Source organism: Haliotis asinina, chromosome 7 (assembly GCF_037392515.1).
Source record: "Haliotis asinina isolate JCU_RB_2024 chromosome 7, JCU_Hal_asi_v2, whole genome shotgun sequence".
Classification (NCBI taxonomy): Eukaryota; Metazoa; Mollusca; class Gastropoda; order Lepetellida; family Haliotidae; genus Haliotis; species Haliotis asinina.
The window spans coordinates 1,922,271-1,949,672 of record NC_090286.1 but is presented as its reverse complement, the minus strand read 5'-3'; the positions used below and the strand labels follow the sequence as shown (position 1 = coordinate 1,949,672).

The 27,402-nt window shown below is 40.1% G+C and overlaps 2 protein-coding genes across 4 annotated transcripts in view; both read right to left on the bottom strand.

Moving 5' to 3' along the window:
- Positions 1-7,316: 7,316 nt before the first annotated feature.
- Positions 7,317-13,084, bottom strand: LOC137291172 (receptor-type tyrosine-protein phosphatase kappa-like). The gene is made up of 12 exons (XM_067822465.1): positions 12,926-13,084; positions 12,712-12,837; positions 12,487-12,632; positions 11,812-11,947; positions 11,478-11,624; positions 11,247-11,280; positions 11,010-11,074; positions 10,671-10,796; positions 9,559-9,684; positions 8,458-8,579; positions 8,003-8,147; positions 7,317-7,376 (listed from the first exon to the last, which is right to left on the bottom strand). The coding sequence occupies exons 1-12, from the start codon at positions 13,082-13,084 to the stop codon at positions 7,317-7,319; spliced, it is 1,392 nt and encodes a 463-aa protein (XP_067678566.1).
- Positions 13,085-22,653: 9,569 nt separating this feature from the next.
- Positions 22,654-27,402, bottom strand: part of LOC137292167 (receptor-type tyrosine-protein phosphatase epsilon-like) — a 53,375-nt gene continuing 48,626 nt past the window's right edge. For all 3 annotated transcript variants that reach the window (XM_067823720.1, XM_067823721.1, XM_067823722.1), the window contains exons 23-30: positions 27,182-27,325; positions 26,741-26,774; positions 26,459-26,523; positions 26,086-26,211; positions 25,530-25,655; positions 25,179-25,321; positions 24,453-24,588; positions 22,654-24,178 (exon numbers count right to left, since the gene is read on the bottom strand). In XM_067823720.1, the coding sequence (XP_067679821.1) occupies positions 24,107-24,178; positions 24,453-24,588; positions 25,179-25,321; positions 25,530-25,655; positions 26,086-26,211; positions 26,459-26,523; positions 26,741-26,774; positions 27,182-27,325 (846 nt within the window). In that variant the 3' untranslated portion in view covers positions 22,654-24,106. The remainder of the gene's footprint in view (positions 24,179-24,452; positions 24,589-25,178; positions 25,322-25,529; positions 25,656-26,085; positions 26,212-26,458; positions 26,524-26,740; positions 26,775-27,181; positions 27,326-27,402) is intronic.

The following is a 27,402-nucleotide window of genomic DNA, read 5'->3' as shown; positions in this document are numbered from 1 at the left end:
GTTGCCCAGTGAACAAACCAGGAAGTAGATTCACGTAGTAACATTACCTGACACCATGTCCAGCATAGAGACACAGAGGAGCACCCAGAGCACGGAGATCTCCATGTTGCTCAGTGAACAAACCAGGAAGTAGATTCACGTAGTAACATTACCTGACACCATGTCCATAGAGACACAGAGGAGCACCCAGAGCACGGAGATCTCCATGTTGTCCAGTGAACAAACCAGGAAGTAGATTCACGTAGTAACATTACCTGACACCATGTCCATAGAGACACAGAGGAGCACCCAGAGCACGGAGATCTCCATGTTGCTCAGTGAACAAACCAGGAAGTAGATTCACGTAGTAACATTACCTGACACCATGTCCATAGAGACACAGAGGAGCACCCAGAGCACGGAGATCTCCATGTTGCCCAGTGAACAAACCAGGAAGTAGATTCACGTAGTGACATTACCTGACACCATGTCCAGCATAGAGACACAGAGGAGCACCCAGAGCACGGAGATCTCCATGTTGCTCAGTGAACAAACCAGGAAGTAGATTCACGTAGTAACATTACCTGACACCATGTCCATAGAGACACAGAGGAGCACCCAGAGCACGGAGATCTCCATGTTGCCCAGTGAACAAACCAGGAAGTAGATTCACGTAGTGACATTACCTGACACCATGTCCAGCATAGAGACACAGAGGAGCACCCAGAGCACGGAGATCTCCATGTTGCCTAGTGGACAAACCAGGAAGTAGATTCACGTAGTGACATTACCTGACACTATGTGGTAAAGCGTGGTAAAGAGCACGTGATGTAAATTTTTACAACACCACTGCAACGACATGATATATAAGTGACCCGATTATAATTGGGGATTGTTTGTGCGAACAACTGGTTGCGCTTTAACACGGAGACGGCGATGCGTGCCAGAACAAAGATCACGATTTCGAGTAAGCTTTCACTCAGTGTTATAATAATATTTGCTTTATGAATGTGATCATAACACTTTATAACTATGCCTCAAAATTCATTTCAAGTCCATTATTTATTCAGTCAATGCGTTCAAATGTGGATCATTCTAGGAAGGGATATATTTATTGGATATAGGCCTGTGATTACATCAGGTAAGTTATTACATGTTTGCTGTTGCCTGTGTACAAGTGTTATACCGTATTATTTACTATCAACATTAGGGAAAACGTGGGGTTTTAAGAGATTGTTTTGAATTTATACATGATTTTGTTAACAGATTTCATGTTAATTATGTATGTGTCTAAAATGCAGTTAAAAAAAGTACACATCTAAATCTGTTTTACATATATTCTAACTGATTATTGTTCAAATCACAGTGTCATCTGTACCTGTAGTCATTAATGAGCTGAGAAGATAATGGTGTCAACATGTATGTATTTCTGGGTTTTTTTGTGTGAGTTTTGCAAGCAGAATTAAGACACTATTAAGTTCTCCATCAAAAGAACTGTGGGCCCTTCTCTCAACAGTTTCAATGTGAATTTTGTTTAAACTGTTTTATTCATTCAGATTATTTTAGAAGACATCAGAAAACACTTTAAACGATGGAGATAGAAGAATGACGTGTCATGCTTGAAGCGCTGCTCTTCCCAACTACATATAAAGCATACAGAAAACATATTTCTGCTTGTAGACACGTAGTCCCAAACAGGAGCGACACACAGTGAGACTGGTAGCCGTATGTACCATGAGGACAGCTTTCTGTTACCATGAGGACAGCTGTCTGTAACAGAAGTATTACATCAGAGACAGACAGTGACACTGGTGAGCGTGTGTACCATGTAATGGGAAGATGCTGTGCTGATAAGATGCCATGAAGATTTCATTGATGAGTGAAGACAAAATCCCATCGGCAGTCCATGCATTTGCTTGTAGGTCTTATCGTTGACGGTAACGTTTGGGCAACTAAAGGCGAGATTGGGGATGGTGTCTATGGTGGGTTTGGTGTCTAGGTCGTCAGTTCTGCTTTGGAGCTTGGTGTGGAGGAGATAAAAACTTGGTAAAGAGTTCAATGACGTCATAGCTGACCATGGTGTCTTTGTTGGTATTGTGTTTTGTCAAATGGTCACATATGAAGCTACACAACCTTTGTCTGCTTGGCATACTTCGCATTTGGGATCTACTATATAGTCTAGTATTCGGCTAAATCCCACCAATTTCGTTACACAATGATAACTAGAGATTCCAGTTAGCTGAAAACCTTCATGGTGAAATTTCGATCCAATCTACATTTTAAGTATTTATTCCCTTAGTTTATTTAGTTGATAGGTCGTTTGTGTATCATGTTTTGGTACAATTTACGATTTAAGCTCCTCTCTAAAGGTATATCATATTTCATATAGTCTGTTCACACGTAAGAAATATGCCTAAAGTTAAGCATGGAAATAATGAAATAAAACCAAAGTAACCAAACCAAGGTAACACAGGTAACACTGTACTATAGGTAACACTGTGTGCAGTATTGATAACAATACGTGAGGTATAGGTAACACTGTGTACAGTACTGATAACATTGCATGTAGTATGGATAGCACTTTGTGCAGTACTGATAACATTGCTTTTAGTATAGTAACACTGTTAATAGTAACACTATTAATAGCATTGCGTGTAGTATAGGTAACACTGTGTACAGTATTGATAACATTGCGTGTAGTATAGTAGCACTGTGTGCAGTACTGATAACATTGCATGAAGTATGGATGACACTTTTTACAGTACTGATAACAGTGCGTGAAGTATTGGTAACAATGTGTGCAGTATTGATAACATAGCGTGTAGTACAGGTAACACTAAGTGTTGTATAGGTATTACTGTATAATTTTGGTAACACGAAATCATACATATCTTTCGCATGCTGACATTTGTAGTTACAGCATGTAACTGCAACAAAATGGCTGTCTGTATGTCAAGAACGTTAACTCGTAGCTACATACCGTAGCATCATGATATGCACTCTCTTAAGATTACAAATATTACCTTGTTTCTAGATACCGCTAACCGTTACATTCATAAAAAGCATCAAGAATGAGTATTTGCAGCCGAAACAATCCAAATATACTTGTGCTGTCCTCAAAATAGTCCACAGCCTCTTGATCGTTTCATATAATCCATGGGAAACATATATACACAAGTGACACTAAACATGATTCCTGTCAAAAAGATAATAAACTTCGAAGAGACAGAAATATTACAGAAGAAATGCAGCACCTGGACTGCGGCGTTTGCCTGACAAGATAGAGCGTGGTCGACTATGTATTACCTAAACAAACACCCGAACCTACGTTCATTAAGCAGCACGGAGTATATTTAATTCTACATAATCTGATGTACTAACAGCAGTTTGGACTTTCTCAGAGCATTAGCTTCTTCTTGGGTGGGTTGGGTGTAGTATTACTACTGTTGGGTGTTTTTAGCAATATCACGGCTGGGGACACCAAAAATGGCCTTCACACAATGTTCCCATGGATATATCGAACCTGGGACTTCAGTGTGAGGAGCGAACGCTTCCACCACTTGGCTACCTCATCACCCTCCCTTTTCAGCTTTGTTAAAGTTATGCATCATTTAAACAACAGCACACTTAAATTTATGGTGACGTAAAGTGAAAAGACTATTTCACTTACATAGCGACGTCCATTCATCATTCGAACGTCGATTGCCAGACAGGGCAACAGCAACTACGATATGATGTGTTTTGAGAATGTTCAGTTGTCATAGCCATGAATCAGTTCAACCACATTATCCGACACCATGTCCAGCATGGAGACACAGAGCAGCACCCCGAGCACCTCCGTGTTGCCCGGAGAACAAAGCAGGAAGCTTATTTTGCTGTGTCTTCATAAACACCACGGTGTGCGTTATTAGCTCTCCATACGACACAAACAGTAAACTGGATCCATTCTTGTTGTTTTATTGTGGATCTAAACGTTGTTTGTTTGATTTACAACCCAGGGCCCACAGATACAAATGATGTTAGTGCTAGATCTTAAAGGTCACATGCAACGTAAAACACAACTTTGCAGATTCTGGTACCTTTCGCTATGCACTTACCGAAACAAATCATAAAAAATGCCAATTCAACCTATAAAGTTGAAAAAAACGCGATGAAAGAAAAGCCCGCGAAATCGGTGTTCAAACGTTTCACTAAATTCCCCCCAGCGCTGGGGGGAAAACTGGTTTCAACAGCTGTGCTGCGCTGCCTCCATAACGCATGCGCAGTGAATAGGTTCGAGGAGCTTGAAACAGTATGCATGTCCAGCGTCTGAGGTCGTGAGCAGTAGTTTAATCTTGGTTGTGTACACAAACAAGTAAATAATCTACTCGTTACGTAAAACAACTTGTTGATTGTAGTAAACAGTCTCTGTCACAGAGAAAGCTCAGTGTCTGGTTTATTCACACCTAAATGTCTGTCTGCCTGTCTGCTAAAGACAACATGCAATACACAGCTTCAATCATTGACCACGTGCAATTTGAACTTAACACCTATCAGACTATACGACATAAAGAAAATAAGTTGATTTTACGACTCTTGCACCCGAGTCCCGTGTCTGCCACATTATGTAATTAGGCACTCCATTGTACAACCCCTTTGTCACACTAAGACTTGACGCCTTAATTGTGGACAATTCTATTTTGAAAATGTCATAGGATGACTAATTTGGAGCATGGAGAGAATGTTTGTCGGGTCTGAAGGTCATTCACTATTGATGATTACGTTTATTGGTTTATACCAAGTTGTTACCTCTGTTGTCGGTTGTTGCCAAGTTACACGAATTCGTTCGTTTTTCTAACCGACCCTCTGCCATTTTGCATTACATCTGTTTCTGTAATCATACAATCCTTTCCGATTGTCCAGCACACTTAATTATGTTTGATTTTTTGGTTGCATGTGACCTTTAAGTATGTGTTATGGGAGTATCATCTTGGCTAAGGCCGCTTTGTGACTGTTGAACTGTCCCACGACACATGCCTAGTGTTGATACTATCGATACTGTCTCCAGCCTAGGACATACAATGGTAACCTACATGTTGCCAAAGTGGAAAAGACACGGTAACGCCTCATAATAATACACTGTAGAAGTGTGCTGGACAATCGGAAAGGATTGTATGATTACAGAAACAGATGTAATGCAAAATGGCAGAGGGTCGGTTAGAAAAACGAACGAATTCGTGTAACTTGGCAACAACCGACAACAGAGGTAACAACTTGGTATAAACCAATAAACGTAATCATCAATAGTGAATGACCTTCAGACCCGACAAACATTCTCTCCATGCTCCAAATTAGTCATCCTATGACATTTAAGGCGTCAAGTCTTAGTGTGACAAAGGGGTTGTACAATGGAGTGTGGGTGAGAGGGTGAGAAAGAGCATGTTTGTGTCACAGAGTGTGTGCGAGAGTTGTCTTCATGTCAGTGTGTGTGTGTGTGAGAGAGAGAGAGAGAGAGAGAGAGAGATTCTATCAGTGTGTGTGAGAGAGAGAGGTATTGCTTCAGAGAGTGTATGAGATTTTTTGTGTGCAAGAGTATGTGTGAGAGTTATGGAATCAGAAATGGTCAACCCATTTTCCGTCATTGCCTCATCTTGGAGCACCGTCTTATCGTAGTGAACCAGGTTTCATATTAGGATTTAGAAATCCCTTGTGCAGTCCAGTCCAGGTACATCAGTCATTACTGATCACTGGGGACGACTGCCCTCAACACCTTCAATCAGCGTACGTAATACAATATCAGAGTGAGTGAGTGAATTATTGTCAAATTGCATCTTTTAGACAAAAGGAAGTAGCTCCTGTTCTCACGGGTGCAGCTTCTACCGGTAGTTCTTTACAAGGCAGTTATTTCAGGAATCATATTCCAGAAGAGGATGGCCAATCCAACGCCACACACAAACACTCGTATCTGTTAGTAAAACATTCCGAGAGACTGCCAACGTCAATTGAAGTCGTTCTGCACAAACCACTGTTGAATCCTGCTTTAAACTCAACTCAGCCACTCATTACCCTGTGAGTTCGGCTAATACAGAAATTCTAGATGTCCAAGACGTCAACTACGTGATATACAACTACACCGACGTCCTCGATTCAAGAGTCTATCGTGTGTCGTGATGCAGTGTACGACAGATGCATCACTTGAATAACGGCAATATATACGCCGCTTTTAGCACTACTCCAGCAGAATCAAGACTTGGAACACCAGAAATGGGCTTGACAGATTGTACCTATGTGGGGAATCCAACCCCAGTCTTCGACGTGACGAGTGGACACTTTAGCCTCTGGGCTACCCCACCGCCCCTCAGCAAAACAGATAAAATATATAATACAATCACTGCTCTCTTACATTATTGGAGTACTTCATGTTAATTACTTCACATCCCTTTTAAGTTAAATAACATCACAATGTACAAAGGTTCACAGGGGATGTGGAATAAGGGGGATGGGGGTGAGGGGGCTGGATCTGAGAATGGGTTCAGCAGTACGACAGACATCGCATGTATAACGTTTGCAAATATTTACTAACATATGTCATGATGCAGTATAGCAACAAGTGTGCGTCGTATGTCATGATGCAGTATGGCAACAAGTTTGTTTTATTGGGGTTTTTATTAATATTATTTCAGCAGTACGACAAATACCGTGTGTGTAATCTCATAAAACATACCGATTACATGTATTTACAAAGTCATCTGAATGGTTCCGTAAATCGGACGTTGACATCTTTCGTTCTACCTATTATTTTACCAGTTCGAAATAAACCAAGTGGATTTGGTAAGTGCAAACACATCACAAGTCAAGAGTAAAGCGACACAAAGCAGGTAGCTCTCACACATTCCGTTGTCGCCAAATGATGTTAATGAATTCAGTTTCTAAGTGGATACGTGCAAATCATACCTGCAATTAGACACGTGACTACACTTATCGTTTTCGGCTATTTTCGGAGCTAACATTCTCGCATTAAATATGTGGTTGCACACTACATGCATCAATTAGCTTCAAGTGATTGTAACTAGCACTGGTCTACAAATATTTCTGTGTGCATATAAACTGTATATTGACTTCTGTTAAACGGCAGCACAAACAGTTTGTTTGTTTGCTTTTCTTCATAAAAAGTAAATCAGCTGGTACATTTTATGACCAAATGCACAACGCAGGTCCAGTTCTTTCTTTCCTGGGCACGTCCCTGCCGTGCATCGTTGTTTCTATGTTTCAGTGTGGTAACCAATAGCCAGCTTCAATTCAGAGTACACAAGCTGGTGTATGAGTCATTAATCCCTATCTCTGCTTGATCAAGCGGTTTACTCCTCTTGTGTTGAGATGAAGGACGAGGCCAGGTCAAAACACGTGGATACTTCATCCTGGAAATAAATCGTAAGGGTGGTCAAACTTTGACCATGATGTTTTCACCTTTCCCTTTTACTAACTACAACCTAAACAATATATGTGATCAGTTGGTCCATCCCCAGAGGTCGTGATGGGAACAGGTTATAGGTTATACTTCACATAGCTCCTGTTTGTTGAAAGCGAATGTTTTTTGTCCTGTGTAATATTTTATAATATGTCGTTCCAGTGGATGTAAAGTTGAGTAGTTTATAACAAGACCTTATAGAAATGTGATAACGTGGTATTGTAGGGGTGATATGCCATGATGGTGTATAGTATGTTTAAAAATGTTAAAACGCTGTAAAGGAGGAACAATTGTCTCGTAATTTAAAGTTATGAAATTAATTGTCAGTGTACTCCTCAGACGCTGACGCCTAACGATCAAATATCGACCTATTTAAATATTTGTGTGTAAAGTTCCATGGAATATAGGATTTATATGTGTGTGTGTACATTCATATATGTATGTGTTATATGTGTGTACTGTCATCCTACCCTCTCTACACCTAAGAAGATGCAAAATCAGAGATGGGTGGCCAGAGGGATGGCAACTCCTAGCAACAGTTAAATACAACAGTGGCTGAGGAAATGATAGACGTACCTCAGTAAGGTCGTTGTCAAACAGGTGCCCGAGACGTCTGATGTTGTTGTAGATCTCCACCTCGTTGTCGTACATCATACCCTGCACGATGTTGCACATGATGCAGAATAACGTCGCCATTCGCCTTTCTCCGTCACTGAAAATATTTAGACGATGATTCAAGCCAGTTTGAGAAGGAAAATAACATTTCTTTAATTTCAGTATCCCCAGGAATCAGGGCCAAAGTAACTCCAATCTTCAAATGGGCCCTAAATACATCGGCCAAATGTATATCTTGTTTGAAATCATACACAGTTAAATGATCTGAAGAAACATACTAAACAGCTAGCCTGCTGAATGTATTTTATTTTTATATGGACCTACAGCCACGTATGCACACTAGGAACATATGAACAACAATATTGACAACACCTCACAAGTTAGTTCCACAAATCACCAGCAACATAGATACCTAAACATCAACTGGGCGTGTGGTAGTCGCCCCACGTGACTCCATCTCTCTCATAAGGTCAAGGACAACGTTTGGGTTGATCGTCTTCAGTAGGTACAGACGCACTGACTGAGCGCAAACGTCTCCCTTGAAAACAGTACGTCGTTATATATCATGACGCCCTGGAGGGCAGTCTAAATAAACTTAGACTCAGTACGTTTCGTTACACTCCACTACTAACAAAACAGTCTAACAAAACCTTATGGGAGGTCGCGTCAGGTAACCTTTGAGTTGACCAATCAGAACACAGCTTACCAAATCGCACATACTTTTGGAACTTTTTATCTCGAAAAGGTTTGTACCTGAACGATTCAGAATGCTATGTAGCGATACGCTCGCTTCCGGGTGATGCACAGGGCGCACTTTACAACTATGACAACGGTGAGTAAACAGTCTCTGAAAATAGTGTTCTGGCAATATTCAAGGATGTCATGTTGTGGAAATATTCGCTAATGGTAACTATGTCAACAGAAACCGCAAAGCGTATATGCTGCAGGTCAATTAATTGTGTTGTATGCGGATTTTTGTTTGTAAGTTTGTACTCGTCACGATATGGCTGAGATATTGCCGATGTGACGTTAAATATTAACTCACTCACTCACTGTAAGTTTGTAAGTCCCTCCGATCCCTAAATGGTAGTCGTTGTCTGATTGGTTAAATCTATTTAACCGTCTCGCGTTTGATTGGACGGTCATAAGTCGCTCAAAGATTACCTGACGCGACCTTCTACTAGGGCTTGGTAGACTCTGTGGTGGAGAGTATAGAATAGCACTGAGACTAAGTTTACTTAGACTGCCCTGGAGGGATGTGTAACAATAAGCAGGAATACATGGAAACTGTCCCAAGAAGTATCTGTTGTGTCTTCCTGTCTCCTTATCACGAATGTGTAGCAACATGCTGTAACGTGTAAAACGTTCCGGTCTCCAAATATGTACTTCGTTATTGTTTTCTTAACTTTTGAATTTCTCCAATTTTTTTATATTATTGGCATATTGATTGAGAGTCGTTTGACTTATCATTACTTGTAAATAATCTTGGATATTCATTCGACATCTGTTTGAATTACCTCCATGTTTCTTTCCACGTTCATCAAAATGATGTCATAATTGATATCATACACCATGGAACATTTGACGTTCACTGGGACCAAGTCGAGGCTGGATCCCAACGTCGGCAGGAAACTGCGCAGCCTCTGTGGCATGTGATTACGTCACATATTTTTAAAAATATTTAATGTTTTTTTAACGGATGTTATTTTCAATGAAAGCATTGATATCTCATACCTGACTCGCGTTCAACATATTACATATAGACACGAAATGTCTTCTGTTTCTATCATAAAAGATAACAAAGCATACCATCCGGAAACCTTAACAAGTGATGATCTAACACCTTAGCAATCCTATCTCCGATAGTCCGATATAATAACCACATGTTAGAAACCATTGACACATGATCTTGAAAGCATTTTAAATGAAAACTTTTATTTTATGATGCGAAATACGTGTCAGGATGTTAACACTCGGGCTCTGACATCATCGTGGAATAGTATGTCTTGTTTGACTGACCCGAGTGCTTGCTTACGCATGCTCAGACAGCCACCTAGCGCGAACGACACATGGGTCAGCTCACACTAGGTTGGCTGTTTACAAACAAATAAAAATATTTTTAGGTCAGTTGATTAAAATATGTTTGTAAATTGTTTACTTGCTAGTAACAGCGGTCGTCACATGGATATGATGCAGTGTCCGATAAGGACTCGTACGGGTCTGCAAGACTCATTTGAGACCATCTGTTAATTACGTCAGTTAACAAAATCAAAACAAAAGCTTAATTGATTACGAATTAATACGTTTGTGTAAGTAAGTCAGTAAATAAGGACGAATATGTTTCACCTGCATATTCATGTTGTTGTAAACATTGCGTCAAATTAAAAGCTTCCGCCACTGTCACGAGCTCCCTCTACGACGGCCCACTTGGGACTAGAGAATGTCGTTGCTCGATTAGGAGACTCATCGCCAGTGCGAAACACTTTGTACAAAACGAACGCAACCCAAGTGTCTACATGTCTTGTGGCTAGGTGTTTCTCATCACTTTCTTTATTGAAGATGCCACTAAACGTAGTGAGGTACACATACAAGATAAGGCTTACACCAAAGATGGGGAATTGTTTCTTACGTGTAATGACTTGGGCAGGACTATGATTGTAGACGACTCGTGTTTGTTTGTGAGTTCCCAGAAGGAAGATGCCGTGGTGATGGAGGGAGCCTGGGTTACAAGGTATCCTCTCACAGACAGTCGGGACTGAAAACATTCATGTTTGGAAACAATAATTACTGTTATGTGCATCCACCTCTGTCCGTTTGGAATATATATATATATATCGGGCATAGACGATCAAGTGAGTGCGTGATTTTAACGTCGTACTTCAGTGCATGTTGACAGTGAGACTAATGTCGTTTATAGCTGCAACGTTATATTTGTGATGGGATTTAACAGAATCATAGCATGACTTACCGGCATCACGACTGTCAGGAGATCAGTTCTCCCCCTCATCCTTAACGTGCTACTGTAGCTGTCTCCTGCAACAAGGAGCTCCTAGTACAAGTCTTATCATAATCATAATGATTTTATGTCCTCATCCTCGTCTTTTGTTAATTATCGAAATCGTGTAAGCACATTTGGGAGTGAAACATGTACACGTGGCCGACTTACCCCAATATGACGTGACAGTAACAAGCCCAATATTCTCACCTAATTCAGCATTTCCTCGCTCTCTTGCCAGTTTCTGAATATCGAAACATAATATTAAAGTCAATATATTAATTAATCAAATGACTACATTTATACCGATGATGGATTTAACTGAAGTTACTAAATGTTCAGTTTTGGGCATGAATTAATCTCCGTTAGAATGAATGTCAATTATTTATTTATTATTGATATTATTTTTGTGGTGTTTATACAGAATGTCAGTCCTCTTACCTGTACCAGCTGAGGAACAGTCATGTTTCCCATTGTGAATGTGCCATCTGCCTGACGAGCCCTTTCTCTAAATGCTGCTAGGGATAAGGCTGTATCCCCGACCAGGAGGGCTTCATACAGAGTGGTGTACACGCTGAGGTACTGACTCTGTGACGTTTCCAAAAATAGGCGTCAGCATGAGAAGTAGGACATCATTTCAGTACAAATCGTGTCTGTGTATTATGCATGACACCGTTTACGTGTAGATGGGATCACACATTGAACATACATTTGGTTAGCAATAGTATATATCCTCCATGTCCAAAATACCTGTAAGACACAAACTGTATTGTACCTGGTTCTGTACCATGCTGTGGCGCTGTTGTCTCATGGTATTGACCACCTGGAACACGTCCACCTTGTGGTCAGTGAAGGCCTGGTCCAGCAGATAGTCCACTGTAATGTAGGTCCCTGTCCGGCCGACACCAGCACTGTTGATAACAGAAAATGACCGAATTAGACCATTACTCTATCTACATGCGGACAAGACAATGGCGGTCACATGCACTTCAATACAAACACAAATGAAGACATAATAATAATAGCATCTCTTTGACTTAACTTTGACTACCTATTTCATCAGTGACAAGCATTCCAATATGGAAGGGGAAGTTGCCAATGGGAGTAGAACTGTAAGAACAGTGGCTGAACGGATCCAACCGTTGACTCTGAGAGTGTGAGTGCGATAGAAATTGTCCTGAGAAACAGCAATCCCAACTTTCATCACTTTCTAAAGAGCTGTGTTATTTTAGAAGTGTTTGAGAACGTCTGGCATCACCAAGTAGATCCTTCCATTTCATTTCAGCGGAATCTAGTCACCTGGGGTATTGGATTTGCGTGGTTGAAATTGTGCCAGAAACAGACCAGGACTTCAGGGTACTCAGTCCACAGAGTCCTGTAGTACTGTCCCGTTGATGACAACTACTGTGATAGTGCACATAATGTGTAACATTGGATGTGTCCAACTTACCTACAGTGAACCAGCAGTGGAGAGTTGTTAGGGTTGGGTGTCCGTCTCACTCTGAAAACAAACTCTGCCAGAGCGAGCTCATCAGCCGTGCTGTCCTCAAACCACACAGTAAACTGGAAGTGATGGACAATAAGACTTTCGCCAGTCTGCACAAAGCAAAATACATGGATTACTCGCTAGTTTTTTACCTTACATGCGACAACAAAGTTCAATCTAAGCTGGTACCTCTTTCGACGTGGCTTTGAGTGTCCGGAAGTTCCAGTGAGATCTCTGCTTCTTCATGGTGACAGAAATCAGGAAATGTCCAGTATCAAGGTTATATCCGTCCAGCCAGTAGGAGTCGCATTTGACCTAGTGGTGAAATAATACATCAGACTGATATATGCACATCTATAGTTCAGGCATAGTTGGAATTTGATTAAAGTGCAAGAAGACTTACCACTCCCTTCTCTACATGGTTGGTCAGCATGACCACTCGAGTTATCTCCTTCTCAAAGATCATTCGCCAGAAGTCACCAATAGTTGTCCTTTTGGGCCCTGGAAAAAACGTTGCCAGCTGGTCATAAATATAGCTAAATTTCGTTTTACATTGATGCATAATTTACGGGAAATATTTATAATGACGTCAGATGTATTTTGCGTGAGTAAGTGAAGGCCTGAGTGAGCTTTGATCCAGTTCTATGGTGGCGTGTGAAGTTGCGGTAGATATGTCTTTCGGTAAATATGTGCTGCGAGACCTGCCTGGCCTGCACGACTGGTCCGCAAGCACTGGGTCCGACTAAGAGAGTACAATTACTCAAGTTAAGTTTCGTGTTCCCTAAAAAATCGCCCGGAAGACGAGGTTTCCGGATACACAGGGTCCGAGTAAATGTGGTTCGATTGTACAGCACTATGTTAACTCTTCTCACTGTCGTGTTTTGTATCTGGCAGCTTTTCACGGAAGACTGTGGCACATACCTTGAGTCACAATGTATGCTCGAGGTTTCAAGTATCCCTGAAATTGAAATGTTGTCAGTTAATATTTTGTTTTCGCATATGTCATCTCATTTGACTAGTTGTGAAACTCATCATCAACCTACATTAATGTAGTTGGCGTTGATGTAGGTGGAGAGGGAATCTCTGCCCAGTTTGGTCAGTCGGACTTGGTTGTAATCATCTGAAATATTGAAATAAAATGTGATTAACACTACAGCTGACCCCCAATACAGTGTAAAGAAACACTACAACTGACCCCCATTGTAGTGAGAGACAAATCTATGTCCTCAGTGCTTTTGTACTTGTAAACAGTAGTTTCAAAATTACCCGCTTGACTTTCTAGATGATCGATCACGTGATTGTGACTGATCACATGATTGTCTGGACACTAGTATTTTCACTGGTCTCCGGTGTAGTTTTTCGCAGCTAAGTTGTTCTTTACACCACGCAGAATCTACTTCTGTGGCCGTCACATTACCTTCGGGTTTTCGAAATGGATTGAACTTATATATAGTTGATGGTTTAAAGCGTTTATCTATGTGTTTGTGACATCACTTACAAGGATAAAGGTTCTTGTAGCGGTTCTTGCCTCTGTTACGTCGGGCTCTGTGCTGAGGTTGACTGGCACCAGCGGAAAGTCGCTGGAACAACAGATTTGTCGGGAACTGCACGTGTAACCAAACTGCTGCGGTACATTTTCTTTCTAACAATGAATAGTGCAAAAGTTGAAATTGGATTCAAGCTGACACCTTTTTAAAACAAAATCCATTCTTACCGTACATTTTAGCCCATCATTTGTCACGCGGTAACATCACTGACACATTAAGCTGAGCCAGCCAATTTGATTTCGAAAACAATACAACATTAGACAGGTCGTAGATCATCATACTAGGGACCATGAGGACTCACGGTGCTTTAGCTACTTGCATTGACCCTAGCTGGATTTATACCATCTCCTTAGCTGCTGACAACTGTAGGAACACTAAGCCGAAATTTGAAACAAAAACACTACGTTTACAAAATGTCGTTAGTTTGTGATATTTTAGGCTCAGTTTGAAAACTTTGGGACTTACGCATCCTCCCGGAGGGCACATTAAAGAATTTATACGTCAGTCATTATCGATCACTTACGTGGAATTCCCTGTGAATACCGCCATGTTGACTTAGCACCTCCCTGATCTTGTCATGCAGTTTTTCCACCTCCACTTCAGTGGAGCCTTCAGGTGTGCCAGGGTTTTCGTTCCTCACATTGGATCTCAGAGTTCCTGCGAGGGTTTGTTTACGTTGGCAAATCAGTTAAACCAGTTCCGTTTCTTTTCACATCAGGATGGATGCATGTACACACACGTGTGGCACGTGTGGCACGCGCACGCACGCATGGACACACACACTCATAGTTAATTCCACTGCTTGGAAATGAATTCAATAAAAGAAAATACGAATTCAAATCACATGTTTATCATTGGAACAAATCTGGATTATACCTTGTGAAGGAGGTAGGAAACTATGGGAGCCTGTCCTGCTCTTCCTATCGCACCTAGAATCATAGAACAAAGTACACGTTTAATAAAATCCACTTTAGCGTCACATCGACAATATGTCAGCCACATCGTGACGAGAACAATGGGTGATTAAATTGTAGAAAAATAAACCTTGTTGACGGAGAACAGTAAACCCACTAGCATATCACAGATAGCAATTCAAAACTAGTAATTAAATCTAAAACATGTTGACCATAAGAAATAAGACAATCTAAAAATAATGTATACATTGCAAGCAACTAAGGTAGATCACCATACTAGGGACCATGGAGACTTACATCACAATTGTTTCCTGTCTGGGCCCTAGGTGAATTTACACAACCCCCCTCAGCCTCTAGTCATTTTGACAAATCCAGCCAGACATTAAAAACAACATATTCTACGATTAATAGGCAGAGAGTATAAATTCACTTTGTTGTTTTACAGTTATCACCAGTTTCATAGATAACTGGTATGTTTTGCTGTGCAGATGATGTGAAGGTATCAGGTTAGGTAAATGTTGTGTCTAAACATCTTACCAACACACAACAACCGCAGCGATGATCAACATCAGGTACGCCCCTCCCGCGACCACAACACTGATCAACAACTGAGTCTCTGAAAGAAAACACGAACGAGTATGTTTCTTACAGAAATATCAGTGAGTGAGTGAGTGAGTGACAGAGTTTGGTTTTGCTCCCGCATTTAGCAATATTCAAGCAATATCAACGCGAAGGACTCAGAAATGTCCCCCGTATGTTGTAGCTACGATAGGAATTGAACCCGCGTCTTTGGCGTGACTTTCAAAACAGTTAAACATAAGATAATCCCATCGCCCGTTATCGAAATTATCAAGGCCCCAGTGACGCAAGTTACATTCGTATTGTTTCATGTTGATTCAAGATCATAAAGTAGTACAAAATAGTGAAGTAGTGCAAGCTAATGGAGTAGACATATTCGTACGACTCTCAAACGAGTAGTTTATAGTATCATTCTTGTATATGTCACATAGTGTGTCTGTTTCTGAAACTAGTAGATGGAACTATTTGCAAATTGTTTTATATGATAAAAGTAAACATTTACATGTTCATTTCCTGCGTGTTTCAACAGATAATAACGATAAAAACACAAGGAAAGGAAATTGAAAGTGGCGGTATTGGAAATCAATTCAACAGAGTGTATGTAGCCTTACTTATCTGACATTTTGGTCCAGACCATCCCGGATCACAGACAGTTGCTAAACAACCAGATAGAGGATCACATTCGTCCAGGGGGCAGTGGCACTCATCATCACACCTTTCTCCGTATTTTCCTTTAGGGCAGTCACCTATATCATTAGAACAATGGTGCTAGAGAGCCACGTGTACCTACATTCCCAGTTGTTTCTTAGGCGCAGCTGTATGTAACAGAAATGTCATGTCGGAGATAATCAGTAGACGCATTATACCTGAGATAATCAGCAGAAGTATTATGTCTGAGATAATCAGCAGAAGCATTATCTTGAAGATAATCAGCAGAAGCATTGTGTTGAAGATAATCAGTAGAAGCATTGTGTTGAAGATAATCAGCGGAATCATTGTGTTGAAGGTAATCAGTAGAAGTATTCTGTTGAAGATAATCAGTAGACGCATTGTGATGGAGATAATTAGTAGAAACATTGTGTTGAAGATTATCGGCAAAAACATTGTGTTGAAAATAATTGGTAAAAGCGTTTTGTTGAAGATAATCAGTAGAAGCATTCTCTTGAAGATAATCAGCAGAAGCATTGTGTTGAAGGTAATTAGTAGAAGCATTGTGTTGAAGAGAATTGGTAAAAACGATTTGTTGAAGATAATTAGTAGAATCATAGTGTTGAAGATAATCAGTTAAAGCATTGTCTTGAAGGTAATCAGTAGACGCATTGTGTTGAAGATAATCAGTAGAAGCATTGTGTTGAAGATAGTTAGTAGACGCATTGTGTCGAAGATAATTGGTAAAAGCGTTTTGTTGAAGATAATCAGCAGAATCATAGTGTTGAAGATAATCAGTAGAAGCATTGTGTTCAAGGTAATCAGTAGAAGTATTCTGTTGAAGATAATCAGTAGAAGCATTGTGTTGAAGGTAATTAGTAGAAGCATTGTGTTGAAGATAATCAACAGAAGAATTGTGCTGAAGATAATCAGCACAGGCATTGTCTTGAATATAATCAATAAAATCGTTTTGTTGAAGATAATCAGTAGAAGCATTGTGTTGAAAATAATCAGTAGACGCATTGTGTTGAAGATAATCAGCAGAACCATTGTGCTGAAGATAGTCAGCACAAGCATTGTCTTGAAGATAATCAGTAAAAGCGTTTTGTTGAAGATAATCAGTAGAAGCATTGTGTTGGGGATAATCAGTAAAAGCATTGTCTTCATGATAATCAGCAGAAGTACTGTGTTTAACTGTATTTAACTGTATTTTTGTAGATGTGCAAGTTTCATCAGCTTGATAGTTACGTACATGAAACCTCTCACGATGAAAGGCTAATGTTCAGCACACTACACCGGTTGTCCTGTCACCCGGGCCGGTGTTGTTGGGGGTACCGATTCGTGTCAATTTCTGCTGTTATCTCTACTCCACGCCTCGTACAGGTTAAGTAAGTCTTGCGGTTTTTAGGGTAACACTCTCTACCATTCTCTTGCAAGGAAACCTGACTATTGACACGTTGAAGTCACCCTTCTGATTATCAGAACGGAAAATATTTAATTTAGTGTCAGCTAAATATGTGAATCTTATACAAGGAAATATCAGCAGCATCTGACAGTAGGAGGAATTTGGCCATTATTTAAAGATCGCAGACCATTTACATTACACAGATACGTGGCTGAAGAGTACCGTCGCATTTAATCACCAGTATTATGAATATTCTTTTGGTTTTGCTACCTAAATCTCACGTAAGTTGGTTCTGTGATCTGAGAACTTCAAACCCACATTCCCTTGAACTAGTTAGTTTTGTACAGTACCAAACAGTACCTTGTGAGTATCACCACCTCACAAGTATCACCACCTCACAAGTATCACCACTTCACAAGTATCACAACCTCACAAGTATCAACACCTCACAAGTTCTCTAGGTATTCCAAGCGATTGAGTTACACATATTTTACTTATGAAAAACTGTGTGTAAGTGTAGCTGGTTTCAGCTAAGCTTCACGTATTTGCACAATTTACTAAACGGTCCCTCTAGATCTTGATAATGATGCCAGATAGCGACGACAATGTCTATACTGAAGCACTCCTGATAATGTATATACAGTTGACAAAAGATTTTACCTTGCGTGCCCGCAATCAGGCAGAGAGACAGAGATGAGAAAACTCGCCATACATCCACCATACTCCCGGGTAAGATGCACATTTCCTGGTTCATTAAGTTTAGCCTTAGTTTTAGTTTCAGGTTTTGGTTAGATTTTCACTGACATATGTGTCACATATCGTGCAATCAGTATCTATCAAACACCATCTACATTTCATAAACAATGACCTGTGTATTTCGATGAGACCTTCGTTTACAGGTCTGTGTTTTGTTGTAGGATATATTACCTAATATATGAAAGAAATATGCACCCGTTTAAAACGTCCACTTTGAAATTATGCGGAAATGAATGTAACGCTATTTTTCAGTTTTTAAACATTACAGCATTCTCAAATGTGTACACATTCAGCTCAATGAAATTGATTTAGGCGGAGTGAATTTGTGTTTTGTTTCCTGAAGGGTGAATAAAAAGATGACAATACAATATAGATTTCTACTTCACAGTTCAAAGTTAGTCATTGATGTCTTATCATCACATTTGGTTTTTCCCGCTGTGATACTTTTGTAGTTTGTTTGTACTTCGATGACAGGCTTTTAAGATCTAAATTTATTGATCTTAATAGTGATATAGATTATTAACTTATTCTCGTCACCATATGTCTGGAATATTGCCAGTGTGACCTAAATATTAACTCACTCATTCACTTGTTTTCCCTCTTGGGCTAGGTGTATATAATGATTTGGACATTTGTGAAATGGAGTTTGTGATATCTCACGATTATGAAGTCGGTTTGTTGTTAATGTAATCAACGTCTTACATGGAATCAAATAGACCAATTGTAAGTTAAAATATAACGAAAAGAATACACATACAAAGCGTCGCGTCAAGATTGAAGCATTTATTTAATTCATGTGTCTCCTAATGCGGGAATAACCTACGAGAAGAGAGAGGTCAGGTGAAATGTGTGTTAACGTCTTACTTGAGAATATTCCACTAATATGATCCAGGTATGTGTATGCATGTGTGGCAGCTTCCACTAGCCCAGTTTTATAGTGCCAGCTCACTGAGATACCATACCGCAGTTTAGCATGGGTGCCCCACTCAGGTACATTATACTGACACTGAACCGATCAATTCTTGTTGTACCCATCTGTGCCGAGCGTCATTCAGGGATCATCAAATACCATAGTTTAACGTCTTTTTGGGATCGAACCCCTTCCACTCTCCGGGCGGGAAGAAGAGCGAATGTGCAGAAAGCACGGGCACGAAAAGATAAACACAAGGCAAAGTAGACATATATTTTCACAACAGCCAATGAGCAAGTAGCATACAGCGTGAAAATAGCACATTATACAAATATTGCACATAAGGAAATCAAGCCAAACACGGTTCACTTGACACCTAAAACAATTGCTATTCAAATAACGATAAGGAAATAGATAGCCTCGTCCGTCACTTCTGTGTCAGACGCACTAGCACCTATCAGTAACTTCCTGCAATGTCAGATTAACAAATACTCACCGTGAGAAACACTTCAGCATGCGGTTATCATATTGTGCTTTGGCGAGACTCTTACATTAGCATATCTCGTGCTGCTGATATTTCGCTACGGTTGATGGGTTATTGAGCCAGCGACCATGTCGGTCGTACCCCTCTATTCAGTTAAATACCATGTGACATGTTTAATTTTCAGCAACAGGCCCAAACCGCATACTTTCATTACATGTCATACAGTTAGGAGTTTAACACCTAACATTCTACCATTACATTTTTATCAACATTAAGAAAACATACTTGCCCTGTTGGAAAATCTCAGGTATTTACCACATACCACTGAATGACTTTGATCTACCAGTCACAATCCAGCATTTACTGAAGTTATTGTAGAGTCTGGGTTTAATATAGAGAGTTTGTTATTTGTGACATAAGAGGGAGAACACTGAATGGCATAGAGAGTACGTCAGGGAAAGACCTGAGCGCAAAAACATCAAGAATTTGAAATTAACTGTCAAAGCAATTATGAAACACTTCACAGTTCTCTCCTTCCGATAGCAAACGCTGTCAGGGGTAACTCAGACATCGGGCATGTACGACGGTCCAGTTGTTCGATTCATTCAGTTATAGAACAGTCCAGTTTGACACAACCTATGTATATTGTAACATACATGTTTGTCAAGGATAGTTTCATGACTATTTCCTGATTATGCATGCCAGATGCTTCATCCTTCTAACACTGTTTATAGTGCACATTCTAGTAGAATATGGCAGATTTGGGGACATCACTGATTACTGATACAAACCATGAGGTGATTACTCAGTGGGTATGTAAATGCTTTCTGTGATGGATTGTACATAGTGGCACTTCTAATGAGGAAGTGCTAGGAAGCATGTGTAATGCAAATACGACAATCCCTGAAGCTCATTGTTCTGAGAACGTTTACTTCATCTGGTAATAGGATATTCGTGCACGAACGTAAGTCAGAGCTACATAATCAGATAATCCGTGACAATGCTTTGAGCATTCTGCCAGGTTCATCGGTTGGTTTGCCGGCTGGACCAGACAATCCCATGATCAACAGGACGAGCTTCCAGTTTGGATACCAAGGTCAACCAACCGATTCTGACTGTCCGAACCCGTTAGTAGCCGTTTATGCCAAGCACGAGTTGTTGATTTTAACGGGTTGTCATGACCAGGTCTAATGTCTATCGCTATCCCAGTGTTATGCTTGGCTAAGCCAGGAAACAGGAAATGTGGAATATGTTGTCTGCCCTTTCAAGCTAAGGCTAGGTGATAACTTAAAACAGTCTTGCAATTGGTTCTCATCAATTAATCAATCTCTTAATTGTATATTTTACGAGGAGTTTGAAACTTTGTTAAATGTTGAAATATATTTGTCTTGTGATATCCCTATGCATCAAAGAATTGCTATATCAAGGTTTAGATGCAGTAATTTTTATAAGGCGGTTGAATGTGGTAAATGTTATGGAATTGAATACAACGAAAGGTTATGTCCCTTTTGTAAAAGGGGACGCCTGAATTATATAGAGAATGAATATCATGTACAATGTGTTTGTAATGTCTGTTGTACACTTAGAACGAAATATATAACAAAGTTCACTAAAGAACCTCTTACTCATTACTCTGTTGTGAATCTTTATGCAAAACAAGAATTATGTTGTTATATAAAATATTGGCCTATATCTATTTTATGTGCAGAAATGGAGACACTCCAGGAATGGAGCTGCCGAGTTGCTTTTGCGCACTCACTGAATATCTCAGTTTGATTGTGTTCTGGGCGAAGGTCTCTCTACTGAATAAATACTGTCTGTCTCTCTGTCTAATATTCTGGTATTAAGTACGTAATGGTCCTCTTATATGGCGCTAATATCCAGACACATTGCCTGCTTAATACCACCGGCCATAGGAGACTATCGTACTCCCTGGGGATTATACAGCCATGCTGCCTGTTAGGTGCAATGAATTAAATACTCGCATTGCCAGCACATCCTCACGGGTACCAAATTTACAGCTGGGTAAACCTCGGGACCCGAACCTAGGTGGCTCCACCCGGGATCGAACCTGGGGTTTCAGTGTGATAGGCATTATTGTGCCAGTACAATTCAGATAAATGTTTTGGCTAGATAGGTGTGTTCTGATTTTGCCAATATGTTTTGTGAGGAAAGGCTTCAATGCCCCAGGACTTACATTAGTTGTGGTGACCCTTCACTCTTTGTCAGCATCCTGCCCCAGTCTTAGCACCACACATAACCAAATGTAATGTCAGTTGATCTTCTGAAGAACAAACATGGCAAGTATGGTGCATGTCGAAGTAGGGAACTCACGGGACATACGTTTTGTCACAGTGACGTCATAACCTTACATGTCCCCTATATTTCCCCGGAAATGTTTTATGGAAGATTAAATGAGACCTCGTATCACGTTGTTTTCTTAGACAATAAGTCTCACATGACATTTGCTCCTAATGTTCACATATTTCCCTGAATCTTTGCAGATCATTGTGAAACTCTGCCCACGATTACCACATTTTCAGTTCCATGGAATAAGGAACGATATATCACAAGCAAGTGTCCATGAGAAGATGTCAGTCATGATGCAAAGTGTGGAACAGATCATCATGTCCAGGCTACCAAGTTACAGCAGCGGTTGTAAGTTGATGTTGAACAACATATAAACCGACATGGTCCTGTTTGTTTACTGTGGAACTATTAAAGCTGCTGAGTAGGCAACAGACACTGCCTCCTCTACTGACGTGTGTGTTTATGGAGTAGGATGATAACAATGGCAACTGACTCCCTCAGTCGTGACACATAAACCGAAACTGCATTTTGAACTGAAGGTGGCGTTTGCTGAAATGTAGTACACAAAGATGACATCCTTGAGAGATGACAAACAACTCATTTAATTTCCAATAAATAATGGCAAAAAAGTAATACTCACAATCATATGACGTCTTTGAAATAGTATAAGGGTATAGTGTGAATCTGATTAAATCTTACAAGCTACAATTTGCTAGAAAATCTACTAGTAAAGAACTCAAAAACCAAACAAAACAGCTTTGGAGAGAGACGTCATTAATGCAGGATACTATATGGCGTCTGAATATTATATTTTGAAAACAAGCTGAAACAAAAATAACAAGCGTGAATATTTGGGTAATGACAAATACTGGTCTATGGGCTTGTCATGGCAATGTGTGCGCCTTCTTAAAAACATTTACAATGACATAACATCTTATTTTAGACATCCATATCGAACATAACGCTTCTAGACCCGGTTGTATCAAAGTGTAAATCAAATCAAACACTAATCATTGATTAAATTCATAATATCTGATTAGTTAATGAAGTGTTTAAATAAATAAGGCTGTAAAAACCCATATTTAAACACCCATTAACTAAGTATGGATCTAATGAATGTCTCGTCATTAAACCACCATTAACTTAGGGGAATCCTCTAATTATTATCCATGATGCATTGCGGGTAAACATTAATCTATCGTCTGCACGATGGCTGTCGTCAGAAATCGTAGTAAAAAGTTGTGAAATACAACTTCTAGCAGACCTAGATGAAGATCATGTCGATGTGTTTAACAGCAAACTGACTAACTCCATTCCTAATGATAAAAAGTAGCACATATGGGACAAAGAAACGGCCGAGATCAATAGCTTTGGGGTAATGAACAGTGTCTAAACACATGAAGACAAAATGGGACATTATTTTTCAAATTGAAGGAAAAAGAGCTTTCGGAAAAATTGAGAGTATATTTCATCCACCTGAATGGAAGCGAGGAAACTCTTCCACGTCAATAAGGAAATCTCTGCTAAAGGAAGACTCGACTGTGAAGTCTGACCATGAGCTTGTGTATGTTTCAGCAGTCTACAAACAATGTGAACAGTGTACAAACATCATATCTAGCATATTTCACCAAAAATGGTTGTAAAGGAGTCAATGATATGTACAACTATATTTCAGTAACAACTAGTAAATGTCGTCCCTGAAATACCATCAAGTATGTTTTCAGCTTCTGTTTCCTGAACACATCATATTTCAGTCATCAATATGGATAGAGAAAGAGAAAATTCGCATTACAGTATTCGTTGTAGGCCTTAAAAATATTAAATGGAGTGATATTGCGCATGTCTTCTCTTTCTGCCAGATAATGTTGTCGACCATGAGGTGTCCAGTGCTACATCAAGGCTAACAATGTTGGATTCCTGACACAGTATTTATCATGTTTAACAGAAACATTATTGATGCAGAAACAACAGCATAGTCGCTGTTCTCTGGCTCACGTCCCATTGTGCTTGACAGATGTGTCGCAATGTGCTTCACATGTTGGCGTACACGCTCTGTGTCTCCAGATAGGTCGAGGCCAGGTTGTAGCAAACAGATATCTCCTCCTGAAGAACAGAAGAGAGAATGTCGTTGATTGTACTGACGTTCAAGCCGCAGTAGGTCTCTATTTGTTTCTTTACTGTGTTACTAACAAGTCACGAATTCAGAGCCAGTCAGGCCAAACATTTACATAGGCTACATTTCCTTCAATGTTCGTTCTGTACCAAGTGAATATATTTTCTAGACTGGCAGATGTCTTGATTATATGAGGTAATAGCATGTGAATGATTCTTCTCTACTCGTTGATGTCTACAAGCGCCATGTCGTCCCTGCATTCACCTGAGTGAGATCGTTGGCATGCAGGTGCCCGAGACGTCTGATGTTGTTGTAGATCTCCACCTCGTTGTCGTACCTAATGCCCAGTACGATGTTGCTGAGGATGCAGAACAATGTAGCCACGCGTTTTTCTTTTTCTCTAAAAAAATATCATTATCTGCATTCACCTTTAGGTAATTTAACAAACCAGCAATTGAGATTCTTGAGAGGCACGTAGAGGCTGGTCTTAACATTTTATGGATGTCAATTTCTTCATTGTATACCTGATGAAGGGCAAGAAATTGATCAGAAACGTAGTGGAACAAAGAAGACGTTGACATCAATAACAGTTTGTCTGATACCTAAAGCAACATCTCACAACTGGTTATTATCCATAATAGATCTTATGGGTTAGTTCCTGGTGAGGGTAAAGGTAGAGAGGATCACAGTACTGATGCAACAGTAAATATATGGAATGGTTGCTAAGTCTAAGTACTGTGACTCACTGAATTTGGTTTTGTTACGCTTTACATATTCCAGCAACATCATGTCAGAGGACACCAGAAATCGGCTACACACAATTTACCCATGTGGGGATTCAAACTCGGGTCTTTACCCACTAGGCTACCCAACCGCCCAACGACCAAGAAGAAATTATTGCATTTTTGTATTTTTAAAGCCTTTTTTTATTATTGCAGTAATTATTGCAGTGAAGAGTACAATGAAGGATATTAAAGGAATACAATATACCCGAAAACAACTGTTACGGGATTTGGGGTATTGTCCCTTCTGCCGAGGTCGACCTGTTCCAGGAGGTCAAGGAGAACTGAATGGTCATCAGTTGGAAATATCATCATCATGTACACACGGACAGTCTGGGAGGAGGCATCGCCCTTGAATACAGAGAGAGTGACAGTAATCGTATTGACGGAATACATGTATTAATCATCTCACACGTCACTACATCTTATAACGCAATAACAGGTGGAATGCCGTACTCAGGTCTGTTACATACATTAGTCAGAGAGCCTAGTCACGTGTTGTGCATGCTGCCCCAGTGTTCTGAAAAGATTTATGTTTTTATGGTACGTGACAACCGACCTGAATCTGTCGTTGGATGTTCCTGAAGACGATGTCGGGGTTGATGGCGTTCTCTGTTGAACATGTAATACTCGCGGGACCCAGATCCAGACTTTCACCTGGCGCTGGTAGGAAGCAGGACACACTCTAAAAAGAAATTATTAGAATGACTTTATAATTGTCTCCTCAGTATGAAGAACTATGTTCTACGTCCCGATTGTGAACAGTGAAGCAGTCAGATAACTGAAGGTATTACTCACCCGCTGAAGACATCACTGCTTCATAACTCTACAATGTTATTACACATTGTGCAATAACACCGCGTGATGCCGGACGTATGACGTCACAATGGTTTAATGTTACGCTAATACATCTGTCACAATGGAATTAGATCATGCTTGACTGGCTGAGAATCATTACACTGTCAATCAATTTATGTTGAAGACTGAAAAAACAGAATACCAAACTCGCTTTCTTCTATAAAACTCGTTAAAGATTTAGTAATGATATGGTGTTCCACGGAAGGTCGTTTGATATCCTCTATGAGAGCTTCCAGTTTGGTTGTATCGTGGTTCACCTGGTGCGAGTCTGGCAGGACAATGACGATGGAAGACTCCTGTTCCTCTGTGAGTTTCCAGAACAGAGACGCCGTGGTGACGGATGGGGCCTCAGTTAAAAGGTAGCCATTCATGGACAGATGGGACTGAAATTTAATCAAGACCAGACTAGACTTATTTATAGGGGCACATCATGACATCAGTATTTTCTGTGTTTAGAGAGATAGAAGATAAGTTGGGAAACCGAGGAGCACCTTAGCATTCTGTATTATCGAATGTCCATGTCTATTTGGACGTGTACAGAGTAGTAAGTGTTACTGAATGACAATGTGTATTTGGGCACGTGCAGAGTACTAAATGTTCTTGAAGGACTATGTGTATTGGTACACGTACAGGCATCATCACAGCTAAGATATCCGCACGTCCGTCCACCCACACACGACCTTTCATGTCTTTACCTGATAACAGAAAGAGAGAGTATATTGTCAGATACAGTCATGGGTTCTCTGTTACTCTCGAACTGAACTCTCTTAATTCACAATTACACACAAATTGGTTTATCAGTATGTGGAAGAAATGTTTACTTCTTCCTGAAAGTCAAAGCATCACACCTCAACTTGTAAAGCATGTTACTGAACGTGCTAGTGAATATGTGTAAAGGTAATATGTTCTTACCTGTCTTAGCTCGCTGTATATCGGATTTGACTCTCTAGAACCCAAGAATACGAGCAGGTGTATACATATGGCACATAGTAAGCAATGCTGTAGATCAAAAGCTCAAAGTAATGGAAGTGTTTCAACGAATTTAGCGAAACTTTAACTTTAGAAAATATTTTTTCTATGAGGAGACGAAAGGATGTAAAACGGAATCCGTTCTAGAAAAATAGATAAAATAGCAATTATGGAAGCAAGAATAAACATTTCGAAATTGCCAACTTGTAAAATAGAGGGACAGATTTTTCTGATACATCAGTATAGAGATGTGATTAGGTGGACAGTAATTCTTCAGTTATTGAGTGTCAGTATATCATCTTTTATGTTTTGTTAGAACACTGTGCTCTATTTGTACCATATGTCCATACATATATGTTTAAGCACATACTGCTGAACAATCACCTGTATCAGTCTTGGTACAGTCAAGTTGCCCATCTTGAACACTGTCTTCCTTCCCCGCTGTTTAACAAAGTCCAGAGACGTCAGGAACGTGTCTCCTACCGTCAGAACCTCGTACAAGGTCGTGTACACACAGGCATACTGTTCCTGCAATACACATGACAATGTGACACATGGTCGCAGACAAATATATCCATTGTATCGCAGCAAATATATTATCTACA

What these genes read in the sequence shown, in the direction of transcription:
- LOC137291172 (XM_067822465.1), bottom strand. Translation starts at nt 13,084, where the DNA reads ATGCATCAATGTAAAACGAAATTTAGCTATATTTATGACCAGCTGGCA. An exon ending in TCAAAGCCACGTCGAAAGAG is followed by an intron (nt 12,633 to 12,711) that starts GTACCAGCTTAG and finishes TGCTTTGTGCAG; the next exon opens with ACTGGCGAAAGTCTTATTGT. An exon ending in TTGACAACGACCTTACTGAG is followed by an intron (nt 7,377 to 8,002) that starts GTACGTCTATCA and finishes ATTTATTTCCAG; the next exon opens with GATGAAGTATCCACGTGTTT.